The 24122-nt window shown below is 37.7% G+C and overlaps 1 protein-coding gene across 2 annotated transcripts; it reads left to right on the forward strand.

Annotated features, from left to right (window-relative positions):
* The first annotated feature begins 517 nt into the window (after positions 1 to 517).
* On the forward strand, positions 518 to 4638 carry LOC127170539 (uncharacterized). Of its 2 annotated transcripts, none has more exons than XM_051118559.1 (8): positions 518 to 896; positions 1392 to 1607; positions 1698 to 1760; positions 1985 to 2593; positions 2699 to 2885; positions 3357 to 3478; positions 3684 to 3910; positions 4311 to 4638. In XM_051118559.1, exons 1-8 carry the CDS (start codon positions 591 to 593, stop codon positions 4321 to 4323), a joined length of 1743 nt encoding a protein of 580 aa, XP_050974516.1. In that variant the 5' UTR covers positions 518 to 590; the 3' UTR covers positions 4324 to 4638. The 2 variants fall into 2 exon arrangements, with proteins under 2 accessions (XP_050974516.1, XP_050974514.1); XM_051118557.1 differs by having other exon boundaries at positions 4346 to 4638.
* The last annotated feature ends 19484 nt before the right edge of the window (positions 4639 to 24122 follow it).

Consider the following 24122-nt stretch of genomic DNA (forward strand, 5'->3'; position numbering starts at 1 on the left):
ATGAAAGTCAGACCAAAAAATGATAGGTTCTGTCATTTCTATCATTTTGTTACAACAAAAAGATATTAATATGGTAACTCTTGACCAAAAAGACTTGGAGAATGGGCAGTGACAAAACAGATATAAAACAGCTTCTTCATCAGTATTACAAAATGAACACAAAGAAGATATATTTTCAGAGAACCTGCTCAAGAATAGATTACAAGGGTAGTATCCATGAACAATTTTGAAATGGAGTTCTGTAATTTTACTTGGAATAAAAAGACTGTGAGGAGAGGTCCATAAGTTTTTCAAATCAGAGTCCGGAAAACATATTTTCCGTTTAGACTGTGCTTTTGAGGGACATCCTGGAGTTAAAGAAAGAGCATTTCTGATAAAAGAAACAGGTGAACTAATTCCAGTACAGAACCTGTAGGATGTTGCGCATGCGCGACTGAACGAATCACTCCCCGAAACGACTCGTTCTTCCCGAGTCACATTAAAGATTCGTTCAAAAACGACCCATCACTAACCGACACTAAGTTTGTGTACTTGCAGCCGGCAGGTTGGTCAGTGGCTGGATTGCTGGGTTTACCTGTGTGTGATTAGCCATGGTTATGTGCGTTGTAAAGGGCTGTGATAATAAGTCGAAGGTGTACTCTATCATCATGTTTCATAGAATTCCAACGAAAAACAAGCAACGAAAGAATCAATGGCTCGCTGCTCTGAACATAGATTTGAAAACACCGGTAGAATCGATCAAGAAATGGCGTGTTTGCTCAGATCATTTTGGACCAGATGACTATTTGGAAAACATGGACAGTGTTACCCGTACTACGGTACGGCGTCTAAAGGATACGGTTATCCCAACAATATTCAAAGCCCAGACAGGACCAAGTGGATCATCACCCATGGCTGTAAGTGTAACTTTATTATATTTAGTTAGCTTGAACAACCAGATTGAAAAAGCACTGCTGTTGTCGTTAGCTGCCTGTGTTAACGTGTTTGCTCGACCATTTGCCTTATACAATATATATTAGTTCTGTTGTAGAGTTCTGGTGAGTTTGGTTAAAAGAAACTTGTATAATTGTCGGTATTGTTTATCTACAGTTTCTGTGGTACAAATTGCAGCCCTATCACCAAACTTGATCCGAAATCCAGTAAGAAATTAGCACTGCTCCAGACTCAAGACTGTGGGCTTGCTATGCTACTTTGACTTAGAAGGGGGAGGGGCACTTGAATCACTGAAAGTCCTCTGTCCCTGGTTTCACAAAAATGTAATTGTATGTATTATCATATTACCTATTCTGTTGAAATAAAAGGGTGTTGGAAGTTTTTTTTTTTTTTTTTTATCTTGCATCTCAAAGGTATTGCTTCCATAGAATAACCTTTTTCTGTTAATTATCAATCAGGTTGAGCTTGGTGACGTCCTGCAGGATCTACCTGAACATGAGGATTCCTTCAGCCTTTTTGCCTTTGTACCACAGTCAATCCCTCAGAAATCCAGACCTGCAAAAGAACTTCCAGCAGAGTTCAAAGTTCCGTTACCGTTGCAGCTGACTAGTCCTGCACAGACAGTGACGTGCACAAAGCCATTTGCTGCCCTGGCACCCACATGGACACAACTGGTAGGCTAGTGAATCTTTCCTCATGTTCTAGTTTGGTGTACTGTTATGAATGAAAGCCCTAAAATTATTTGCAATCTCTATAATTTATAGGACACCGCATCTTCGCCCAGTGTCATGGCTGTGTGCAGTCCAAGGAAAAGTTTAATCTTTGATGTGAGTGGCCAAGTTATATGTCTGCTATCTATAATTTATATGTAATGAAAATATTAGTTGTTTTTTCATCATTCTGCTGACACTTATCTATACCATTATCAAATGCAATCATAGAACAGTCAGATAATTGTTTATTCAAATCATTTTTATGTGTGATGACCAAAACTGGCATGCAAATTTGAGAAGAGAAACTAAATATTTCAATGTTGAATTGTCAATAACAGGAAACAAACACATCATCTGTAATGGACATCAGTTCAACATCAGCCTTGGACATCAGCATGTGTTCAGAGCCTGATGCCGATCCTGCTGATGCCAGTTTTGCTCCAATCACAAGCTCCTCCACCTCTACCACAGGAAGCACTGGAGGATGGAAGGAGAGAAAGTGGATTGTGAATGAGTCAAAACTCATGGAGCTCTTCCAGAAATGCTCCACTTGTTTAGCTGTGATGTCCGAGGCAGATCGGACCATAAGAACTATTGGTAGCAGAATCACAGTAAGCTGGAAATGCATCAACGGACATACTGGACATTGGGAATCATGTCCTAACACACGTGGAATGCCAGAAAACAACCTACTAGCAGCACCTGCCACACTCTTCACTGGTCCAACATTTGACAAAAAAACAACACACTGCAACATACAGACAAGCTACCTCATTCCAGTGATTAAAGCAGCATACAAGAAGCAGGAAGACATCATAAAAGCACAACTAATCTGCCAGACTCGGGATGGTGAGGGAGTACAGCTCTGCGGAGATGGGAGGAGTGACAGCCCAGGCCATTCATGCAGTTATACAACCTATTCCTTCATGGATGACTCCTCCAATAAGGTAGTTGTTTTTGATCTGGTTCAGGTAAACAAATGGACACAATACAAGAATCAATTTACTAACAAGTTTTGTCTAAAATGTCATAATCTATAAACTTTCCTCTAGGTGTCCCAGGCCACGAGTTCCATAGCAATGGAACCAACGGGGTTTAGGAAAGGGCTGGAGACGCTTTTGGATGAAGGCATTGACATCAAAGTGGTCACAATGGATAGACATCCATCCGACAGAAAATTGATAAGAGAGGAGTATCCTAACATCATACATCAGTTTGATCCATGTCATCTGGCAAAAGGTTAGTCTATTGGGCAGCAGAGTACAACCTATTGATACTTATTGTGGGAAATGATAGGATTTTAACAATATTGATGCCATTGTCGATCCTGCTTTATCAAAAAAAGCCTTCTCTATCAAATCTCTTATTAAATCCTTTCAGTAGAGAAGGTAGTCTACACATCTTTTCAGTATTAACAGATGAACCTATAATGTAGCCTGTGTTATTATGATGACAACTGTGCTGTCAATTTCAATTCTACTTTCAAAACGACCAATTGCCCACATCAGTGCCTATTTCAAAAACATGCCGGCATTGATGGGAGGAATCAAGGTCAGATGCATATAATTTCAGTAGATTGAAGGATTAGATTCTCAGTTTTACTTGATATCTGGTTCTTGATTCCCACCCCTAACGGTTAGGAAACAAGCCTTTTGTGTGTGCATTATTCGAAGTTGTCTTACATTATAATAATGTACCCTTGTGATTCAGAAATAAAGAAGAAGCTGGTTTCTGCATCCAGCCGGAGGAATTGCAGCGATCTTGCCCCTTGGGTGAAGAGTGTGAGCAACCACATGTGGTGGAGTTGTTGCTCATCCAAGGGAGATGCAATGGTATACAAGCATACACGCACAACTCCTCACAAAAAAAAAAATCTAACTGACTGCTCATATGCATGCTGTATAGAGATGTAATGCATAGTGACATTGCTGGTTATCACAAAAATGGCATGCAAAAATGTTAATGTTTTCACGATACTTTTGAATGAATGTAAGTACTAAACCTATTTTCTGCCTTGGGCTCTTACGTTTTTGTCAGGAATTGCACAGGAGATGGAAATCAATACTCCATCATATCTTAGGAGTTCATCACTGGGAGGAAAATGGCATTGAGTACAAATGCTACCATAAAGAGCTGACAAGAGACCAGCAAAGGATGAAGAAATGGTTGTCCGTGGACTCCCCAGCCTACAAAGCCCTGGTTGAAATAGTGATGGATAAATGTCTACTGAAAGACCTGGAGCAGATGATGCTGTTCAAACACAGGTATGTTTATGAAAAAAATTGTTCAGGTAGTGTAATGGCCAACTAAATGATCATTTCATTGAGAAGTGTCTGTGAAAGTGATTTACAATATATAAGTATGGGGATGGTCCTTTGAATTGCTTCAAAAGACACAAATATTGGATTGACCCCTAGTCCCTACACAATGACAGTCCTGCACAGATCATGCACACAACTTTACCTTACCAGGTTTCTTACCTGACATGTTTGATATGTCAGCACATGATCAATACATAATCTCTGGCTTAGACTGACAGTATGACTGAACAACTTCATTTTTAGTAACACACAACTGGGCTGGTATAACAGACCTCTAATATGTCATGAATATCATAACCATTACAGACTAACTCACAATACCTTGCTGGGTGTATAATTTCAGGCCTCCCAAGTAACAATGTTGTCTTTGAAACACAGTCTAAGCATTGGATTGCCAGACCCATCTAAACGATGACGAACGTTCAGAAATGGTCTCATGGAGGGATTGATTCAAAGACTATTGGATCCCACAGTCAAATTCAAAGACTCGTCTTCCCATGTCAGAAGCCCTCATCAGCTAAAACCCAGCAAGGAGGATGTCCTAAAAGACTACACATCAAGGTTCAAAGATTGAAAACGAACTGTGATCGACAAACTGTGATCGTCATCTGTAACTCAGAACGAACACAAACACGCTAGCTCCCCGTAGACCTTGTATGCGTCAGAATACACTGGAACTTCATATATATATATATATATATATATTTTATATATATTTTGCTTTAATGTACAGTTAAATAAATGATTGCATTCTCAATTTGGGATTCTCCTTATGACTGTAAACATGTATTTTACTAGTAAAAGCTGTTTGATCTTATGTTGATCATGTTGTACATATGATCACACCAAAACTAACAAAACCCAATATACATGTTGCCATGTTGTTATACATGTATTTGAACAAGTTGGTAGATAATGTCAAAAAAAGGCTTTACAGATTTCCAAGGTACATGAAGTCAAAGCTTAATATAGACAAATTAAATGATGACACCTCATATCTGTGAGGACTAAGTGTAAGGCAGCAAAGTTCAGACATATTGCAAAAGCCTTCCAAAACTAGTTACTAGTATGGGAAAGCCTGAAAGTCTCACAGGCAGATGAATAAAATGCCTAAACAGGCTAATGTAATTATTGATAACATAACTCTCACAAGCACAAGAACCCAAATGTTTTACACTCACAGTGCAATATAGAACAGAATATAATCCTTATAGTCCACCAGAGTGCCAAAATGTCTTTGGACTGTAAGGAGCCATAAAACCTGAACACTTGGAATGTAGGCCTACAGTACAGTCACAGTACCTACAGTATATTTATTGCATCTTCTGCTTCTTGAAATCCTACATAAACTCCTGACTCTGATGGATATCTAACCATACACGATGGCAATGATTTTTGGTTGCCTCTGCTCAAAGTCTCTGCCCTTAGGGCCCACTCCATAATAATGCGGTATGACACCAACCTGTATTGACTGAGAAGGTAGCAAATCATGAATATAAGCTTGAAAATCCATGCTGACAGTATGCATTCTAAATCTTTGAGTCATGCATTGTAATGATTGCAGGAATCACTTACTCTAGCGACAGCTGTCCATCAGGTCCACTCAGCATGGGACGTTTTTTCCAGTTTATTTTGTCAAACCAAAAAAAAAAATTTGACCACTGCAGGACGCAGTACTACTAAGTCCTCAGATGTTGCGACACATGCCACTTCCTCTTTAGGTAGATCGATCCTTGTCATCAATGGCAAGACCTGGTCCCACTTGCTACAACACAGGCACTCACTCACTTGGTCGGCATGGGTTGGCAAGACTCACGCTTGCACCACCAGTTTGAATATGCTCTCCTCCTCCCTTCTGCTCCAGTCTGTTCAGCCACACTTACTTGCCTTTCACGTTCCAAAAGTTCATCTTCAGTGTATTCCGGTTCAAACAGATATGGTTCAGGATTTGCACCAAAGTAAATATCTTCTGAACTGTCTCTCACAAATGTCTCCATGTTCGCAAGGCACGCTCCCTGTCCAAGCAGGTGGTCACGTTGGTTATGTTGGCGGAAGTTAGCCTATTTTCAGGAGCTGCGTAATATCATTGCGCCTGCTGCACCTGCTGCACCTATGGTATGGCAACAAAGTTCCTTGATTATTACGCCGGAATGAGATTATAGTTCCTAGCCATATCGGAGTAGAAAATCTGAACTTTTCATTTTCCGTCAGTCTTAGTACTTGATGTATCTACAGAAGAGTCAAGTTTTAAATAGAAAAAAAAAGAAACTCTTTCGTCATTTTTGAGCAAGATGCTAACGGTCTTAATGATCGGATTTAATGATCCGTGCTAAGCTACGCTAGAAGTGCTACCGCCAGACCCGGAGATCGACTGAATAGATTTGAAAACAATAAAATTCAACTGTTTAACTCTAGGGGAGTTGGAAAATGAGCCTATTTTCAAAAAATAGTGGCATGTTCCTTTAAGTGATTCACATTTCAGAGGATCTTTCCCTTTAAGACCACAACATTAATCATTGGTGGCCTGGCCGAGGGTCAGGACCACAAAATTGTAAGAACAAGCATGCAGACAAGGAAATTCTGATTCAGATTTTCATAATCCAGATTTCTGAACTGTAGTGGTTTATATACAAGACTGCTTCCACCACAGAAATAAAATAGGTTTTAAAAAAATGTAAAAAGGTAAATTTGAAATAAAACGTCACTTTGAGACACAGCTACAGTCACAGGAAATAAATTCACAAGCGCAATATACAGTCACACTGTGAGAAATACAGCCACAAGTACAAAAAAAAAACAAAAAAAACCCACAGCTGCAACTGTGAAATATCATTAAGAAAGCCTTTTATGAAATGCCAAATTGTGATTCATGGGTTTGCACAACGCTAACACTAATTAGCTTCTTGCCTCACATTTTCAAATGATTATGTGTGAAGTGATCAAGTAAGTTATGTACTGTTTTGTTTTATTACTTGGGAAGTCATGGAAACCGAGACTATCTGTATACTGGCAAGACCATTAGTGCTGTGGACAAGAAACAGTATCTGGGTTTATGGTCATGTGACCATGTTAACATCAGAAGTGCTTGTACAGTTCTCTGATCCCAAACCGCTGTAAACCCCCTCCTCATGCCAATTAAAGCACATTTAGATGCAGCTTTGTCTTCCTTCCTCCTGTTTTTTTTTTATCCTGCATGCCTTATTTTTCTATTTAGCACCTTATTATTATCTTTCTCCCGCTCTAACAAGATGAGAAGATACTTGCTTGGTACATGCTCCTTTGGGAGAGCAGAGCTGAAAAGATAGAGCAAGGTGTAATGGATAACTGTTCGAAAACATTATTCATTGTCATTGTTTTTATATATGTCATTATTTTTTCAATTCCATTTTGAGGAATATTCCGCTTGAGGAATACGATTATGTTCTCATGCATCACTAACGACAAGAATTTCAGATCTTCGGAGGTGTATTCGTATCCGTGACCAGCTGATGAAGTTAACATTAACCCAATGATGACAGTGCAACTTGCTGCAAACCTGGCACCCTGCTGCAAAGTGCATCTGTCTGACACACATACCCACACTTGCTACAGCTGGGTATACACGCTTACGTTGCTTTGATGTTCAGGGCCTCTGCATCAGCGCTCCAAAAATAAATGCAAGAGCAGTTTGCCACTCTAGAGACACATATTCCAATGAGTCACCCTGTCAGTCCCCAAAGAACACGGCACAGAGAGACAGGGCAAAGAACGTGGAGAACCTAAGCGATGACTGATGGTGGCATGTATATATTTATATATGCAAAATCCTTGTGTGTTTATGGCCACCGTTTGATGCCATAAATGTAACTTGCTGACTTAAAAATATTTTTCAAGGGAGAATATAAGTATATGCAGCTGACTTATAGAAACTAATTTGAACATCTAATCTCAAAATAAAAACAAAAATATACACTTCCATTCACAAGTTTGGGGTCAGGAAGATTTTTTAAAGGTTTTTGAAATAAGTTTTTTGTCAACAAAGGCTGCATTAATTTGATAAAATGTAAGGTAAAATTTTCTGAATTGTCTGAAGCAATTACTATGGAAGATATAAACTCGCAATTCTGAGTTTTTTCTCAGAATCGCATGATATAAACACAATCGCAAGTTATAAAGTCAGAATAGCGGGATATAAACTCACAATTGCATAAAAAAGTCAGAATGCAAGATAAAAACTCACAACTCTGACTTTCTCACAAATGTGGGTTTGTATCTCACAATTCTGACTTATTTTCTCACAATTCTGACTTTATTCTTGCGATTCAGACTTTTTTTTTTACTGCAATTCTTTTTTTTTGCGAATGTGTGTTTATATCTCACAGTTCTGACTTTTTCCTCACAATTCTGACTTTTTATGGCAATTCTGACTTTTTTATGCATGTGTGCGTTTGTATCTCGCAATTCTGGCTTTCTCACAAATGTGAGTTTGTATCTCAATTCTGACTTTCTCACAATTCTGACTTTTTTCTTGTGATTCAGACTTTTTTCTTGTGATTCAGACTTTTTTTATTGCAATTCTGACTCTTTTTTTGCAAATGCGTGTTTGTGTCTCGCAATTCTGACTCACAAATGCGAGTTTGTATCTCACAATTCTTTTTTTCTTGTGATTTTGACTTCTTGCAATTCTGAGTTTTTTTTTATTGCAATTCTGACTTTTTTCTTGCAAATGCGAGTTTATATCTTACAGTTCTGACTTTTTTCTCACAATTCTGACTTTATCTTGTAATTATTTTTATTTTGCAAATGCAAGTTTGTATCTTGCAATTGTGACTTTCTCACAAATGCGAGTTTGTCACAATTCTGACTTTTTTCTCACAGTTCTGACTTTTATCTTGCAAATGTGAATTTGTATATCACAATTCTGACTTTTTTTTCTTGCAAATGTGAGTTTGTATCTCAGTTCTGACTTTTTTCTCACAATTCTGTCTTTTTCTTTCAGTTTTACTTTTTTTTTACAAATGCGAGTTTGTATCTCACAAACTTTCAAACTTTCAAACTCTTCAAACTTTTTCTCGCAATTCTTAGTTTTTTTCTTGCAAATGCAAATTTGTATATCACAATTCCGACTTTTTTTCTTGCAATTCTGACTTTCTCACAAATGTGAGTTTGTATCTCGCAATTCTGACTTTTTTTTTGCAATTCTGACTTTTTTCTTGCGATTCTGACTTTTTCTTTCAGTTTCTTTTTTTTTTTTTTTTTTTTTTTTACAAATGCGAGTTTGTATCTCACAATTAACTTTTTCTCGCAGTTCTGACTTTTTTCTTGCAAATACGAATTTGTATATCACAATTCTGACTTTTTTTCACAAATGCAAATTTGTATCTCGCAATTCTGATTTTTTTTTTTGCAATTCTGATTTTTTTCTTGCGATTCTGACTTTATCTCACAATTCTGACATTTTTCTTGTATTTCTGACTTTTCTCAGAATGTGTATCTCACAATTCTTTTCTCACTTTTTCTCTCATTCTAACTTAATTCCTCTGAACTTCTGGTTTATATTGCAATTCTGACTTCATAACATGCAATTGCGTGTTTGTCACAATTCTAAGAAAAAAAGTCAGAATTTTGAGACATAAACTTGCAATTGCAAGAAAACAAGTTTGAATTGCAAGATACAAACTCGCATTTGCAAGAAAAAAGGCAGAATTCTGTACACACACACACACACACACACACACACACACAGAACAGTTGTTTCCACATTTCTTTTAAGTCATCCAGAAAAGATATTCGACTGGATATTCTATCAGACTGTGTTCTGAATCCAGACAGGATATTTACATTTTTCAGGCTTTTTGCACACATGGACGTCCTTTCTCTGTGAAAACACAGCGAACTGAATTACAAATACATTACATGGCAAACTATATAATTGGCTGTTCCAACATATTCACTCCTCTGTAAGAAACAGGATATTTAAATAACATCGAGCACACTCTGTTCAAACACAGACTGAGAATGACTGCAATGAAAGCTAAGGATAATATTGATGGTGAAATAGCTGGCTAGACGCCTTTCTTGAATATTAATCACTTATTATCTGAGTGTCTGCAAACATTTCAATAGTCTGACTCATCTATAATTTCAAGTAATTTTACTTTTATTCATTGGAATTTTCAAATGGAACAGCAAATCAGAATTCTTACTGAATTGGGAATAAAACTCTTTCCACTGCAATCAGCACCGCTGTCATTTTGTCATCTGCTCTGTTCTCATGTGGTTTCTAGCGGCGTGCTGGTGTCCTTGTTGTTGTGCTATCCTCGTGATAACACTCCCAGCGGTTTCAGTTGCCCCAAAATGTTCGCGTTTGTGTGGTTTGTGTGCACGTCCTCTAAACAGAGCCACACACACTTAGATGTGGATAAATGACAGCAGCTTGTTTCATACGCCGGGCCTCATCAGACACTACAGACTCACAGGAAAATGAACCATCATTACAGAGACGGAAAAAAATTCTCATTGGTACTGGGATGTCGGTAGATGGGAGAAATAAGTACAAGCATAATTATGATAATGAGAGGACGACAGCAGGGAGAAGGTAGATATTAATGACAGCTCATTATCACAGTCAGAGACATCAAGCACATCTCTCTCCTTGTCTGCATGCCACAATCAGACCTGTTTTTTTCAATGTATCCAAAAGCAGTCACATGCCTCTTTTTCTGATTTTGTCATTCTCTTCATCCTTATTTTCTCTCCATCCTTGTCTCAAGCAGGCTTAAAGGGACAGTTCACCCACAAATGAAAATTCTATCATTATTTATGCACCTTTTTTCTTCTGCTGAACACAAAAGAAGATATTTTAAATAATGTGTTGACAGTACAAACACTGATGGAGAGTAGTAACTTGAGGGGCAGTAAATTATGACATGACTTTCTCTCAATATTTATATACCAAAAACACTCTATTACCACATTTCTGCCACATTTAATTTCATCACACCGACAGAGGCCGCTCCCAGGATAGTTGACATGAGCGTCTTACCTCAGATCAGCTGTAACAGTCCGACCTTCATTGTTTCGATGCCAGAGCAAGGATGTAAGTTAGACAAGAATATCTCTGATTGAGAGATTGAGGTGTTGTGTTGCTGGATGTAATAATGAACATAACGTCGTCATTTACTCCCGACATCTGAGCCGCTGAAAATGCAGTGGATTACATTTGTTTGTGAAGGGAATGCGCCTCCCAATCTACATAAATGCATCTGTGTTCCCGCAAATCATTCCTAATCCAGCTTCACTTACAGCAGAAGTGAGTAAGGTTTTTTTTATGAATCTCCGCAACCACCTTTCCTAATAACGTGGTAGTCAGCCAGTTTAGTGGCTAAACACGGCTAAAGTAAACAGGCTCGTCACTCCACAGAGAGAAGAGAGGGGCGGGCAAGCAGAGCTCATTTGCATTTAAAGGAACAATCCCTCAGAATGGAATGGTTTTTGTAGAGGTAAAAAGGGTGTTGTTATACACAACCATTGAGAATTTTTAACCAAACTATATTATAGAATTTTTATTAAGACCCTAAAGAATCATATCAACTTGTGGAAAATGGGCATCCGATGACCCCTTTAAGGCATAGTTCACCCAAAAATGAAAACTACCGCATGATTTACTCACACTAAACCCATCCTAGGTGTATATGACTTTCTTTTTTCAGATCGGAATCCTATTAAAAATGTCCTGGCTCATCCAAGCTTTATAATGGCAGTGAATGGGTGTTGAGATTCAGTAGTCCAATAGAAGTCCATAAAGTGCATCCATTCATCATAAAAAGTGCTAAATATAGATAATTTTCTTAAAAAAAATATTCTTTCAAAAATGTATTGATTCGCTTCAGGAGGTCTTTATTAACTCCTTGGAGTGTGTGGAGTACTTTTTATGATGGATGGATGCACTTTTTTGGACTTCTATGGAACTACAGAATTTCAACAGCCCTTCACTGCCATTTTAAAGCTTGGTGTTTTTTAATATAACTCAGATTGTATTTGTTTTAAACAAGAAAGTCATACACACCTAGGATGGCTTAAGGGTAAGTAAAATCCTGGGGTAATTTTATTTTTTGGGAGAACTATCCCTTTAAATAACATTTCTCATTCTAGAATTCTCAAATGATATTATTAGCATAATATTTCAGTAAAACGTTAAACTGAATTTCAGAATGTCAGTATTTGTTACATATTATGTATTCTGTTATCACGGTTTTATAAAATCTGAAAATGTTGTTTATTTACAGCTTAAAATTAGATTATGAATGTGGTCTCCGACGTTTGGACCTCACTGTATATATATTAACAAACTGTGATTGCGGCACAGAGGGGAAGGATGTGGAGGTGGATGTTTTTTTTCTTGTTAACAAGCATTTTATTCATTAGAACATGGGAACAGGAGGGATGCAATTTATCCCATGTGCCTTTGTTCTGTAAAAATGAAACACTCTGTGAAACATAACTGGGAACAGCCTCAGAGGAAAACACACATACATAGAGAAAATACTCTGCTGGGCAGCTAAAACAGAAATATCAGTTCAGGTTGGGGGGCAAGACTGGTCTAGTATTGCTTTTTTCCCCCCAGGTATTATATGTGGCTATATCTGTGTAATGTAAGATTGGAGACCCAAAACATTTCTGAGGAAGAGAGAGAGAGGAAGAGGAGATCCGGCTCATAAGCACCTCAGTAGTTCTGGAGAACATCCAGGGGCAGAGAGACTCAGAGGGTACATGGTCTCCTCACCGTCTTGGAATGCTCCAAGCCCAAAAGGGGAGGAGGGTCACGCCTGTGTTAAATTCAGACCCAAGGCCTCATTTTGGAAAGAAGCCACCCGGGCATGTGCAATCATCCAACCTGCACGCACCCCAGTGGTCTGCACGGCCTCTTACTTTAGCTAATTAGTAAGCCCACTGCTTTCTATCATGCCTGCTTTTCCAGCACTCTCCCGATCCCGTGACTTTTTCCAGCCTACAGGGCTTCAGGGAGGACACTAACAGACAGAACCTTGGCTAATGAGGAAAAGAGCAAGGCCTTGATGATCATGGGGGGCACATGAATTATATTATAACCGGTAAATCCTTTGTTTGAGCTCATTTCGTTTGGCTTTGTTACTATCCTGTGATAGTCACTGATGTTTTCCCTGAGCCTGGAATTTAGTAACTGAGCCTTTGTGGACATGATGAATCATAAGTCTTAGGAAAAGGACTAAAGCAGATACCACTCAGTCACAGCAAGAGCTCACTGTAAAAAGCGTTCAGAACGGAATACCGACATACTGTTAACTATTTAAGGTGCGGTATAATAGCATGTGGAAACAATTTACATTATGAAACGATAAACATTTCAAACATTAATATGCTATTTCGTTTTTGGACAAGATCTTGTTTACATTGCACGTTTTAGAGAGTGATTAAATTATCATTTAAAAAATAACACATTTTTTTAGCAATCAGCTCAAAAAAAAAAACAAGAACAAAATGTTAGGATTGTGGCAGACGTTACTTCGATTAGTCTAGCCTGTTTTCAGTTAATGAAAGGAACATTGTAGCGTGCCTCCCATTCAACAAATTGCAATAAGCTTTGCGCTTTGTTGCTTTTGAAATGAAACAAAGTCTCAGATTTAAAATTCTGTTCATTACAATATTCAAACAATAAATGCTGTTTTGGCGCTGTTTAATATGGAGTGACAGATTGCTGTAGTGCTTTAGCTCCAGTGTTGCCAAGTCCATGGTTTTCTTTAACACTGTTGCCACGGGTTGTTTTTCATGTCCATGGGTTGAAGCGACCCCAATAATGTAATATTTAGCTTCTGGAATGCTCATTTTACCAGGGGAACCCCGCCAAAAAACGTGCATTTTACCCCCCCAGAATGCGATTTTTCCCTGGGGGATCCCCCTTGAAATGCGATTGGGCTACTTTTAGGCTAGTTTTGAGTAGCAGTTAGCCGGTTTTGTTGTGAAAACCTGGCAACCCTGCTTAGTTCAAAGCGGCAATGCATAGCGCACGTGAACTCCACTTTAATATCAGTTTCAACTAAATAAACATGAATGAACATCCAAAGGCATGTTAAAAGAAAGTACAATTCACCAAAATCCGTTTTTGTCTCATGTAATCCCTCAATCAGTGTTTCAATTGCGCAAAAAAGTCTATAACAGCTTGTAAACATTGTCACGTAATGTCACATTTACCTTATAAAAAAACATATTCGGTGACCATAAACGCATTAGTCAACTAGAAAAAGGAACTACAGAGAGCAGCATTTTGTTAAATATATGCATCATATACTATATTCATTATCATTCTTAATATTCTTCAATGCTTAAATTATGTTTGAATAAATCCATCAAGATTTTATGACAGCCACCATTTAATTGTTTATATTTCAAAAAACGAAGTGGAGTAGAAATATAGGCTAATTATGTAATTGTAACTTTATTTTTATATATATTAAAATAACTGAGTGTAACTGAAGCATTTGTATTCAAATGAGTTAATTTTAACCTTCAAAAGTATAGTATTGTACCAACTGACTCTCATGTATATTTTAGAGCATTAGTTGAGAGAAAATTTGTCAGAAAGCTCGGACCTGTTTTTTCTTGTTGAATACATTTACAACAGTTCATTAAACAATAAGTAAATATTAAATAACTTACTTTTTGGACACAATATTCCAGTTACTTTTGCTCCACTGATGGAAACAGTTGTTTTGCATCTCCAAGCAAATTCATAGTACAAAATGTTTCATTCTTGATTGAATCTGTTACTGAAGTAATCAATTTGCTTGAGATAGTGATTCAATGACTGAATAAGCACTAGGCGTAACAATGTCATCTGCAGAAAGAGTCCAGAAAATACACAGACTTACAGTATGTCTGCAGTGAAATTTGATCGACCACCATTTATTTGCTTCTTTTTTAACGTAACATGTAAGGAGAGGGTAAAATTGAAATCATTAAAATCTTAATAATAGACTGGAATGCAGCAAAATAGTAGCTCAAGTAATGGCACAGCAGTCGAACAGTTGTACAAATAATACCACTGAAATTATTGCAAAATGTGTATTGGCTCTGTGAGAATTTCCTTCTCTATTACAGTAATAAACACTGATTATTTTAATAAGTACCAATTATTTATGTGGAGCCAGCCAATCAGATTAGAGCTTGAAAGTAGTTTGATCCTCATTCAAGTTTCACTTTAAATTTACATAAATGTACTCAGCTTAATTTGAGTTTACTCAACATCAAGATATCTTGGCAGCACTTCACAGTAAGAGTTTATATCAAGCCATATCACTCCGTCATTTTTACTTTCTTTCTCTCTCTCCATTGGTTTGAGCATAGAGGGGTATCATTGTGTAGCATGGGGGAGAAGTGCCGTGTTAAAACCACAAGCGCTATTTTCCTTTGTTGTGGAAACTGTAGAGAGGACTGCGAACATCTCATGTTCTGCACACTGATCTGAGGAGCTGTGCTGTAACGGTTAAGCTGCACTCTCTATATTTTGACTGCAATGACAGATAAATACACATATCCACACGTATATTTTGAGAAAACATAAGTTGACAGACTTACTGCAACACCATCCCCTGTGTCATAAGCTCCGTGCCATGATTTGCTATTTTTCCACTGCATTTTTACCTTGTTTGTATGAAATAGTTGATGTGCCATGACTTCAAACGATGTGGCATTTTTGGAAAATTGTGCTTTGCGCTTTGAGGATAGATAAGATCTTGCCAATCGACATCTGCCGCCTGCCTTTATTTACCACCCATGACTACAGGCCTGCCTGTATTTCCCCGCTTTCTGACTATTCTTCTTCATTAGATCAGTGTGTGGGTGGCCTGGTGGTCAAATAGCTGAGTCTGCTCTGTTGTCTGAGAAATCGCAAGAGCTGTTCCTTTCACACATATAGTTTTTGCCCCAAGGGATCGCTGCTTGTTCTTTAGGGCAGACTGTGCCCTACAGACACCGCCAGACGGTTCCCAGTACAGCTATTTTGATATGCTGATACTAAAAAAAAAAAAAAACTTCATATTGCTGTTTTCTGCACTGTATTAGACTATAGTGGCTGTAAAGTATATAAAACATTGTGCAAGTGAATATGGACAAAAAATTCTGCATTCTCTCCTAAAGTCCCACTGCTGACCTTAAGCTCACAGGTCAGGGAATATGAACAAGGGTGGATTATTCCAATAGGACCAGTGTCCTGGGGCCTCTGACTGCCCCAATGTGAGAAATGGGCGTGCACTCAGAATGTACAATTGATATAAAGAGACAAACAGCATTGGAATGTGTGTAGAAATGCTATTTGAAATCTATCTCCTCAGCACAGTTACTTCACAGAATACTGCCATTATTACTGCAGGTTGTTTTATTTTTTTTTAAATGATAAAAACTGTTTTAAAGACAGACCCACTATGAGCTACAATGATGTGAATTAATAGTATATGCTTTTGTTGAGTGATGTTTAGCAGCAGAATTTAGTTTTACGTTACCCACTCCCTTGAGGCTTAAACTACTTAAATATTTGTGTATATGTGACCCTTAAGTAGTCTTAAGTAGCAAGGTTGTATTTTGTAGCAATAGTCAAAAATACATTGTATGGGTCAAAATTATAGATTTTTCTTTTATGACAAAAATCATTAGGATATAAAGTAAAGATCATGTTCCATAAAGATATTTTGTAAATTTCCTACCGTATATATATCAAAACGTATTATTTGATTAGTAATATGCATTACTAAGAACTTCATTTGGACAACTTTAAAGGCGATTTTCTCAATATTTTGATATTTTTATCCAGATTTTCAAATAGATGTATGTCGCCAAATATTGTCCTATTCTAACAAACCACACATCAGTGGAAAGCTTATTTATTCAGCTTTCAGATGTATGAAGATGTAATGAATCCATTTTAAAAAACTGACCCTCATGACTGGTTTTGTAGTCCACGGTCACATACAGGTGCATCTCAAAAAATTAGAATATCGTGAAAAAGTTCATTTTTTATTTGTAACTTATTTCAAAAACTGAAACTTTCATATATTCTAGATTAATTACACGTAAAGTAAAGCAAAATTTTTTTTTAATTTTGATTATTACGGCTTACAGCATTAAAGTCAAAAATCCAGTATCTCCAAAAATTTGAATATTTCGTAAGATCAATCAAAAAACAAATGGCAAAACAGAAAAGTTCAAGTTTTTTAAAGTATGTTCATTTATGCACTCAATACTTGGTCGGCAGCACAAATTACAGCAAATGACTTGCTCCTAGCACAAATTACAGCATCAGTGAAGTGTGGCATGGAAACGATCAGCCTGTGGCCCTGCTGAGGCACTATTGAGCCTTCAGATCATCTGTATATTGTTGGATTGACTGTTTCTCATCTTTCTCTTGAAAATATCCAATAGATTCTCAGTGGGGTTCAGGTCAGGCATGTTGGATGGCCAATCAAGCACAGTAATATCATGGTCAGCAAACCTTTGGAACTGGTTTTGCCACTGTGGGCAGGTTCTAAAGTCATGCTGGAAAAGGAAATCAACATCTTCATCAAGCTTGTCAGTGCTCCAAAGTCTCCTGGTAGACGACTGCACGAAAAAACAGTGGACCAACACCAGCAGACGTCACGGCACCCCAAATTATCACTGACTTCAGAAACTTCACACTGGACGTCAAGCAACTGGGATTCTGTGCATCTTCAGTCTTCCTCCAGACTCTGGGATCATGATTTCAACATGAAATGCAAAATTTATCTGAAAAGAGGGCCACTGAGCAACAGTCCAGTTCTTTTTCTCCTCAGCCCAGGTGAGATGCTTCTGACATTGTTTCTGTTTCAGCAGTGGCTTGGTAGCCCTTTTCCTGAAGACGTCTGAGTGTGGTGACTCTTGATGCACTGACTTCAGCTTCAGTCCACTCCTTGTGAAGTTCTTCCAAGCGTATGAATCGGCTTTGCTTGACAGTATTCTCAAGCTTGCGGTCATCCCTGTTGCTTGTGTCCTTCCAGTCAACTTTGTATTTAAAATGTTTTGAAACAAGTTGGCACCGATAGCCCAGTGGTTAGTGTGCTGACATATAGTGCAACTGTGCTGCTGACGACCCGAGTTTGATCCCGCCCCCCCTCTCTTCACCCAATGCTTTCCTGTCTGTTCTTAACTGTCCTGTCAAATAAAGGCAAAAAGCCCCATAAAAAAATTTGAAACAGTAGAAAAAAACTGTACTTGCGTTGCAGCAGCAGCAACATCAATAATTTACAAATATAGCAATAACCAACAGCAGCAGCGTAGCAGATGTAATCCACCAAGACCAAATTAACATTGTCATATTCATTACCATGCTAAAATCTTCAGAGAGTTGTCAGGAAGAACTGCAATTGCACATTTCAGAGATGGCTTACTGATCAGAAATCAGAAACTTACTGATTGCAGCTTTAACAAAGACTTTTTAAAATCTATGGGAAAATTAGTGGGAAAAATGCTTCCGGAACCAAGGCAGCTGAAAAAGTGGTTGGGTGCTGTTGCACAATATGTGCATTATATCTAGCATCTTCATGAAACTGAAAAGTTTTTTTCATCGTTAACACAGCGTCCAATAGACACTAGAATTGAACATAAATATTTCAACAAAAATGACCTTCGCAGGGCTTCGCAGGACTGTAACCCATTCTTGCTTTGAAAAGACTTAATAAAAACAAGAGCCAAATATAATTTTGGGTTAGGAAATGCATAAAACATACTTTCTGTTCTTCTTTCCCCTTCTGACTCTACCCATGGGAATCACCTGCAGCATTAACAGTTTTGAGGATTTCTCATTTTCATTTTTACCAACAAAATTTGATGAAACCCAGCAGCAGACTGCGCATCTGGAGCACTGGGAGAATTCCACCTGTGGAAGAGATAGAAATATATATGTGCTGCATACATTTATTAAACCCTGGACCAGGTTGTTTGAGTTTGCCGGCCAAATGATTCACTTCATGAGGGGAGGGAATGGGAGGGAACATCTATAAATCTGACTGATGTGGGCCAGATAACCGATCCAACTTTGATCCAAGAATCCAGTCTCTTCCATTCCTCATTCCAGCTTGTGCGGCTGCCTCTCATACTGACTGCGACACCCACGTTTAATTGTCTAATGTTTGAAAAACGCCCCTGGTTGGGCAAACAGTCTGTGACTACAATGAAGCAGGCACTCTCCTACTTAATGCATTTATTACTTACATTCCCAGAAGAGCTTCCATACATTGTCTTTCTAATGAAGACCTTATATGAAGACCTCACCATGCACCCCTGCAGGGGGGGCTGAGGTCCCAGGCATGAGCAAGTGTGTGTATGTGTGTGTTTGCCTGCTCCTCTAACAGGATTATTAGCCAAATTGGTTCCAGTTGAAAGAGATTAGGAACGCAATTATTTAGGAGCAGGGGACGTGTCTGTCTTTCTCTATCTGGCTCTCTCTTTATCTCCTTCACCGTTATCTCCACCACAAGCACTGGGAACCATATGGATGTTTGTGTATGTATCTTATACTTCAACCTTTCAGTCATGTCAGGGAGAAAATAATGAAATTTTAAGGCTGAGGCAAATCCAGTCAGATTTCTCAGTGTATATCTTTGCTTCAGAGAACCGCGCCTGCCGCTTTTGATGCTGTAATTAGTGTATATATTGACACTGATGTGGGACTTGTTCATTAATCAAAAATGAAAAATTAATATTTGAACAGCGCTGGAGAAATCAGAATGTCATCGCTTCTTAAATTAAATAAGCCTTTAAAAATACACTGTTAATTATGGTGTTATGGCAAAAACAGCATGATTTTAACAGTTTATAAAGAACAGTTGAGTCTCAGACATGAGGTTCAAAAGAAAAACATTTTGTACATACAGGAACAGGCACACACACACACACACACACACCATATCCATTCGTCTCTGTTTAAACATGATGCCATATAAGGACTCGTGAAGCTAATTTCTAAAACTAGCTTAAACCACATGCTAATTTATCATTTATAGTAGATAAACTAGTGTGCTTGTAGTGTTTCCAAAAAGTATAGGCCTATTTAAAAAAAAAAAAAAAAACTGTACCTGCAGATAATACAATGTAAATGCAGGGTAAATACACTTTATTATGTTTCTTAACACACTTAAGTATACTTTTCAAATGCAGTTTTTTTAAAGCACACTTTAGAAGTTTTACTTTAAAGTACTGTTTAAATTGTTTTAATAATCTTTTGGAATGCTTTAAAGATGTACCCTTTTTTGGTATGCTGAAAAATATACTAAAGCTCATAAAAGCACTTATAATTTTAACTGTAGTGGTATTTGTTAATACGTAACTCCAACTTCAAATGTGTAACAAATGTGTAATGCTCTGTATATATGCAAATAAATGACAAGTTTCAATAGAACCTCCATTTGGGTGACAGCATTAAAATGAATACATTTATATACACACAATACTATAGAACCTCTCAGTTACATATGTAACCATTGTTTCCTGAAGGAGGGAACGGAGACATTACATCCCATGACATCAGTCAACGTAACGTTGAATGTGACTGACAGAAAGGGAAGCCTTCATAGTTTATATTTTGCAATTCTGGCTTTATAACACGCAATTGCGAGTTGAAAATTCAGAATTGAGAGAATTCTGACTTTATTTCTTGCAATCGGGAACTTATATCCCACTGTTCTGACTTTATAACTCACAATTGTGAGTTTATATCTCACGATTCTAAGAAAAAAAGTCAGAATTGCAAGACAAAAGTCAAATATGAGAGATGTAAACTCGGAATTGAAGAAAAAAGTCAGAATTGCGAGATACAAACTCGCATTTGTGAGAAAAAAGTCGTAATTGAGTTTTTGTCTTGTAATTCTGACTTTTTTTCTTGCAGTTACGAATATATATCCCACTATTCTGACTTTATAACTCACAATTGTGAGTTTATATCTCACAATTCTAACAGAAAACGTCAGAATTTTGAGAAAAAAAGTCAGAATTGAAAGATATGAACTCGGAATTGCAAGAAAACAGTCAGAATTGTAAGATACAAACTAGCATTTGCGACAAAAAAGTCATAATCAAGCTTTTGTGTCGTAATTCTGACTTTATTTCTTGCAATTACGAATTTATACTATTCTGACTTTATAACTCGCAATTGTGAGTTTAAAAAGTCTAAAAGTCAGAACTGTGAGAAAAAAAATTAACTGCAAGTTAGAAACTTACATTTGTGAGAAAAAGTCACAATTACCTTTTTACAATTTTTATTCATTGGTGGAAACAAGCTTCCATAAAATACAATTAACAAAACTAGAAAAACTAATTAAATTTAATTAAATGTAATTTACATGGATACACATTTTGTGTAGAATTAAATTAGCAATATATTTGAAAGGAATAAAATTATATAACTGAAACAAACCAGTGACTTGTTTCCTTTGAATATATTTCTTAACAACCAAGCCAACCACTCGAACCGATTCACTAAAATGAAATGGACATCCCAAATGTGAGAGTGCGGACTTTCTAGAAAAATTGGATCATTTTGCTTGGCTGAACATCTTCTTGTGCAAAACTATGTGACGAACAATTCTGTCAGGCCACTTGTGGAAAAATGCTTGTTACTGCAAAAGCTACACTATTTAGAAATGCAGTTGAGTTAGAAGCAGCACTACTTTCAGTTAGTTACTCTCTAGGAGTGAGTTTTTTTATATAGATGTCTTTAGCTATTTTTTGCTTTTATTAGTTTAGTAGGAAGTGCTGGGATTCAACCTCGGGTCACCGAGTGTCAGAGCGCTGACCGAGAGTCTAACGGCCCAAACCAGCAGTGCATTTCTGCTTAAAATGAAATCTGAAATGAATGATGGCTCACAGCAGACGGCGGTTGAGAAGGAGGCTGAGGAGAGATGTGAGCCAGTGTGAGAGAGAGGCAAAGATCCAGAGACCCAGACATTCATAAGTCAGTCATAACTCAGAGTGTGTCCAGAGCCCTCTTAACATGTCTTCACCCCTTCACTCATTATCACGTGGAGCTGAGCTCTGTAATCCTGGAGCTGTGCTGTGTTCCTGTCCAACTCTGGCACATTCATCACCTTTCATCGCTTTAAGCTTTACATCCCTCTCTGGACCACATCTCCCAAGCATGTGTATGTGTGTGTGTGCATGCTCTGCTGGTGGATTTGGGGTGTTAAGAAATAAAGGCAGCTGCTCTGGCACAAGTAGGGCGAAGAGATTAACCAGGAACAAAGATAGAAGCAGAAATAAAGTGTAAGAATACACTGCGATAAGACTGTCTCTATATGGCTTAGAAAGACATAGAGATAGAGGTCCAACCTTTTAACTTTGGAGAGCCAATCATTGGGTGAATTTTCTCAGATTTCATCAAAAATATCTTGAATGAACAAAAGTCTTACGGGTTTGTAATGACATGAGGGTGAGTAATTAATGACAGAATTTTCATTTTTGGGTGAACTATTCCTTTAAGACAAATGTAAACCTGGAATGCACTCTGAAAGTGGCTTTGGATAAAAGTGTGTGCTAAATAAAAAATATACACTGGTTTGCATTTTATGCTGTGATATGACTGTAACAGAGAGTGGATAGAGAAAATATTGTATGGGAAAGAACATTGCTGCTCTATAACAGGATCCTCCACTGGTGACAACCGCAGCAAACACACAGCAAAACATTAAACACTTCACATTCCAGCTCTGACATCGGCGCTCATCAGACTAACACACACTAACCAAATGAAACTCCTGCTACTATTCCTCTGTATTAGATGCATCCCTGCCGTGAGCTAGTTTTTATTTGCAACAGAAAAAAAGACGGAAAAAGTGTTAGGGACAAAAATCGGTCATGGCAAAGAGAGATGAGGACGTGCCCCTGCTGTTCCCACAGTAAACAACGCCTACGGCAATAATAATATCCAGATGTGCTTTTTGTTCAAGGCTGCAAAATGTACCTTTTTACAAGATCTTGTCTTAAAATAATGACTCACTTCACTTTTGTACAATATACTTTGCTGAATAATACATGCATGTGGGACATTTGATTTTATGCATTGGGTTTTATCCAAAGCAACTGACACAACTGATTTCTTGGGAATCAAACCCATTGACCTTGGTATTGCTAAAGCCACACTCATTTGATTCCTACAGCTCAAAGTATGGCATTAGAGAACTGGCAAGTCGAGAACGTGGGTTTAATCCCAGAGAATGCATGAAATGATACAATACCCTTCATTGCTCCATTACCAACTATCATTTACATAAATGAACATACACTATTGTTTAAAAGCTTGAGTATAGCAACATAGAGAAAGTGAGAAAAATGACTGAATAATGAAGAAAGGAAACAAGAGAGGCATGATGTCATTGATATTTTGCAAAGTCTGGGATTTTTTGGCCCTTAGGAGAATCAGCTGCTGTTGTGGACTCTTTAGTACAATAACCAAATGCTCAATTTCATTCAGTACTGTAATAATAAAATGGTTTTCAATCAGTTTTATTGTCTTTGGGAACGTTTCGTCCCACAGCTCAGACTGAATCTGCTAATGAGGAGAAATCTCATTTCTTTCTGATTTTCTGAGATAATATGTTTTGGTCTGTTTGGCAGTCTGACAGAAAGAGAGGAAGATGAAGAGGGAAGTGTACGGGATATTCGTTCAGTCTGACATGTCTTTGAACTGGGTGCTGTGACTCAGGCAGAGCCTGTCACCACTACATTACACTCTGGCAAAAGTGCCAGCCTAATTAATTTTCTGAAAAGCACTCATATACAATCACTCTCATTCTCAAAGCACTCACATGCATTCGAGTTTTTTACTGGCAGATGCTCACTTGCTCTCAGAGCACGTGTCTAAAGATACAGTTGAAGTCAAAAGTTTACAGAATTTGAAAAATGTTAAAGTGCTCCTATTATGCCATTTTAAAGGTTGCTAATATTGTTTTATGAGACTCCTAAAACAGGTTTACATGTATGCAAGGTCAGAAAACACTTTAGTTTTCTCCAAAAATAATTTAATTTTACCTCATTTCTAAATGATTCGTAAACGACTTATGCGAAGTAGTTCGAAGAATCAGTCTCTCTAAACCCCTCCTTTCCGTGAGCCCTCACTGCTGTGATTGGTCAGATGGCG

The sequence above is a fragment of the Labeo rohita genome, chromosome 9, assembly GCF_022985175.1.
Source record: "Labeo rohita strain BAU-BD-2019 chromosome 9, IGBB_LRoh.1.0, whole genome shotgun sequence".
Taxonomy (NCBI): Eukaryota; Metazoa; Chordata; class Actinopteri; order Cypriniformes; family Cyprinidae; genus Labeo; species Labeo rohita.

What these genes read in the sequence shown, in the direction of transcription:
- LOC127170539 (XM_051118557.1), top strand. Translation starts at nt 591, where the DNA reads ATGGTTATGTGCGTTGTAAAGGGCTGTGATAATAAGTCGAAGGTGTAC. An exon ending in CATCCAAGGGAGATGCAATG is followed by an intron (nt 3,479 to 3,683) that starts GTATACAAGCAT and finishes CGTTTTTGTCAG; the next exon opens with GAATTGCACAGGAGATGGAA. An exon ending in ATGATGCTGTTCAAACACAG is followed by an intron (nt 3,911 to 4,345) that starts GTATGTTTATGA and finishes TTTGAAACACAG; the next exon opens with TCTAAGCATTGGATTGCCAG.